General features: G+C 36.5%; 2 protein-coding genes across 2 annotated transcripts; both read left to right on the forward strand.

The window, feature by feature from the left end:
- Window positions 1–1,181: 1,181 nt before the first annotated feature.
- LOC112203265 lies at window positions 1,182–1,760 on the forward strand. The gene has a single exon (XM_024344256.1). It carries the CDS (start codon window positions 1,182–1,184, stop codon window positions 1,758–1,760), a length of 579 nt encoding a protein of 192 aa, XP_024200024.1.
- Window positions 1,761–1,784: 24 nt separating this feature from the next.
- LOC112203266 lies at window positions 1,785–2,549 on the forward strand. Its single transcript, XM_024344257.1, has one exon. It carries the CDS (start codon window positions 1,785–1,787, stop codon window positions 2,547–2,549), a length of 765 nt encoding a protein of 254 aa, XP_024200025.1.
- The last annotated feature ends 1,015 nt before the right edge of the window (window positions 2,550–3,564 follow it).

The following is a 3,564-nucleotide window of genomic DNA, read 5'->3' on the forward strand; positions in this document are numbered from 1 at the left end:
AAATTTATTTTAAAATACAATGTGATTTTTTAAATTTTCTATCATATTGTTATGTAGATTATATTTAATTATGCTCATCATTTACAACATACATTTTATAGAAACGCCAAGCGGAAGAGTATTTTCGGGACGACAATAGAGGAAAAAATTTTAATTTTCTCAATTGTTACAAATTGGCCAAAGAATGTAATTGGGCGACTTTTCAAGATACACCACAAGTTATTTACAACACACCAACATCACAACAAAATTCTTCATTCCAATTAGATGATGATGTTGAACCTATCGTCACAAGTTCCACCCATTCTCCACCAACAACTTCTCCAACTGAAAATCCTAGGCCAATTGGGCGAAATGCAGCAAGAAGAAGACTTGCCAAGAGAAAAGAAGCCGAAAGTAACGTTGGAGAAGAAATAGTGGCACACCTAAATCAACTAAGATAAGATCTCCAGAAATCAAAGGAGGAAAGAGCAAGAAGAGATCGACTCAAGGAAGAGAGAAGAGAGCGTGATAGGGAAGAAGCTATTTTAGCAATGCAAACCTTCAATTTTACTCCTTTGAGTAAAGAGTATTATGATGGAAAGAAAAGGGAGATAATGGAGAAAATTCGGCGCCGTGAGTTGTTTCCGTCATCTGGTTCGACGTCGAATGAGTACCGCCCGGAAATGCCATTCAATGACTATGATGAGTAATTAATGTTGCCCAAATAAATTGTTATAATCTATTAAAAATTCCTTGTAACTTTTATTTATTATGAATAAATTTTGCTTGTAACTTTTATCTTTTATTAATAAATTTTCCTTGTCAAGTCTTGTAATGCATCCAAGTCTAATATCACGAAAATTTTGAAATGGAATAACGTGGTTTTGTATGTGAAGGCAAAGAATGACATAAAGCTGAATATGATTCTTGGAATATCACGAAAATTTTGTAATGGAATAAAGTGGTTTTGTACGTGAAGGCAAAGAATGACATAAAGCTGAATATGATTCTCGGAATATCAAGAAAATTTTGTAATGGAATAAAGTGGTGTTGTACGCGAAGGCAAAGCTGATCTTCAGCCAAATTTTCCTATAAATTAAGTTCTTCATCTTCAGCATAACTCACACAATCATATAAGTGTCTTTACTCACCTTCATCAGATTCATACCTTTTTGCTTTTTTGTTTAAACCCTTTGACAATGAGTTCTAATTGGTTCAATAAGTGGCAAGAAAGGTTACGCGCAGAAGAGGAAGAGGATGAAGAAGATGAAGAGATGGAAATGCATGCAACACAAGTTATGACGACGGCAGCTACTTGGTTGGCAAATAACCAACTTCGTCCACAACCGCAATGGGGTGGGTCTGTTCCCGGGCGTAAATACATCCCTCGATTTCGCTCCCGTGCGAACGATGATCTTATGCAAAAGTACTTTGTAGAAAATACGGTGTACCCACCAGAAATATTCAGACGCCGCTACCGAATGAGGCGTGAAGTTTTCCTTCGCCTACTAGACGATGTCCAGTCAGCTAACCTCTACTTCAGGCAAAAACGTGACAACAAAGGGCAACTCAGCTTTTCGCCTCATGTGAAATTGACTTGCGCACTACAAATGATGGCTTACGGACAAGTGGCAGACTCTCTTGATGAAAACTTCATGATGGCTGAATCTACTGCTATAGAAAACTTCGGTGAATTTTGTTGTACGATCGTCATCATTTACCAGCAACGATATCTTCGAGCACCAAACAGAGAGGATCTGGAACGGCTCTTACAGTGAGCCGAATGACGAGGCTTTCCTGAAATGATAGGTTTGCTCGACTGCATGCATTGGCGATGGAAGAACTGTCCAACTGGATGGCAAGGAAGCTTTAGTGGAAAATCAAGAAAACCAACCATCATTCTCGAAGCCGTGGCGGATTTTGATACATGGATCTGGCATGCCTTTTTTAGAATTCCTGGTACCCAAAATGACATTACAGTCCTCGGGCGTTCACCACTATTTGATGCGCTCACTGAAGGTCAGTCACCACAATTAGACTACCACATCAATAATCATCGTTATAGCATGGGTTACTATCTCGCTGATGGCATCTACCCTAAGTGGGCAACGCTTGTCCAAGCAATCAGACGCCCTCAAAATGAAGCTGAAGCATATTTCACCACCAAACAAGAGGCCTTCCGCAAAGACGTTGAAAGAGCATTTGGTGTTCTCCAGGTAAGATGGGCAATCATTAGACAACCTGCAAGAGGGTGGAGTTTGGAAAATTTGTCCAATATCATGTTGGCATGCATTATCCTTCATAATATGATTGTTGAGGATGAACGTGCCGATTACTACAATGGCGAGTCTGATGATGACGAACCGGATCCAAATAGGTCCAGAAGGGCTCGAGCTCGCATCTTAGACGAAGTGAGAGAAAATTTTGAAAGGGATCCAAGATCTGGAAGAATCATCATGTCGGAATATATGTCTCGATACAGAATGATGCGTTCTCCTGTTGGCAACCGACATTTACAAGATGATCTTGTCCAACACCTCTGGAGTCTGCGAGGTCAAGCACCATGAATTTGATATTTGCTATGTGATTGAGTTTTCAAAGCTTTCAATTTCTGATTTTAATAATTGTCAGGGTTGTCACTGACAAGTGTTTGTATTTTCTTACTTTGTTGTGTAACTTTTAAATGCTTATGTCATGAATAAAATAAATATTAAAAATTCTATTCCAATTTTATTTCATTTCAAAATTAGCTAAAGATATTTTTAATTATCTTTAAAAAAAAAATACAACCGAAAAAATATTTTTTATCATATAATTTATTTCAAATACTATAAGTCAATTGACTTTAAAAAATAAGCACACACATATATATATAACCAATTCAAAATGTTAAAATATATTTTAGGGCTATAATTTAGCCTTGACGGGTTGGAGACTGTTGATGTCAGATCAATGAATAGTACAGAATTTAGGGCTAAAATTTAGCCCCAGGGCCATTTTTAGCCCTTTGGGTTGGAGATGGCCTTAGGCCTTGTTTAGTTCCCAGAAGGAAAAGTAGTTCCTTTGTCTTTCTTATAGGATGAGAATGTTTGATAACATGAGGAAAGTTATTAGGAAAGTTAGTAAAAAATATGTAATTAAAGTAATAAAATAATGAGATATGAATAATAAATGCAAGGAAAAAAAAAGAAGAAAATAAATCTTTTAGGGATGGAATGAACCACTTTTCTCTTTATTTTCCCCTCCTTTAGGAAAATGTTTCATTTCCTTTTACATACCAACTACAAGCTAGAAAGGAGTAAGTTTCCTTTCCTGATGCTTCAATTTCACAAAAACAAACGAGACCTAAGTTTAGCTTAATTACTTTATATCAAGCAAAAGTTTCTTGATAAATTAAATCACTCAAAATCAACAGTGGTGAAGACAAAAAGATGCTTTAATTCTTAAAGCCAACCAACTAATCAATTACCTGTACCCATAAGCAATATGGTCATTGTTTCTTTCTCTAAGATAGCTATTAGAGAGAATGTGAGAAAGAAAATGACTACAGAAAATAAATCTTAAAGAGGGTTAAGGATTCAG

This window comes from Rosa chinensis, chromosome 5, assembly GCF_002994745.2.
Source record: "Rosa chinensis cultivar Old Blush chromosome 5, RchiOBHm-V2, whole genome shotgun sequence".
Taxonomy (NCBI): Eukaryota; Viridiplantae; Streptophyta; class Magnoliopsida; order Rosales; family Rosaceae; genus Rosa; species Rosa chinensis.

What these genes read in the sequence shown, in the direction of transcription:
- LOC112203265 (XM_024344256.1), top strand. Translation starts at nt 1,182, where the DNA reads ATGAGTTCTAATTGGTTCAATAAGTGGCAAGAAAGGTTACGCGCAGAA.
- LOC112203266 (XM_024344257.1), top strand. Translation starts at nt 1,785, where the DNA reads ATGATAGGTTTGCTCGACTGCATGCATTGGCGATGGAAGAACTGTCCA.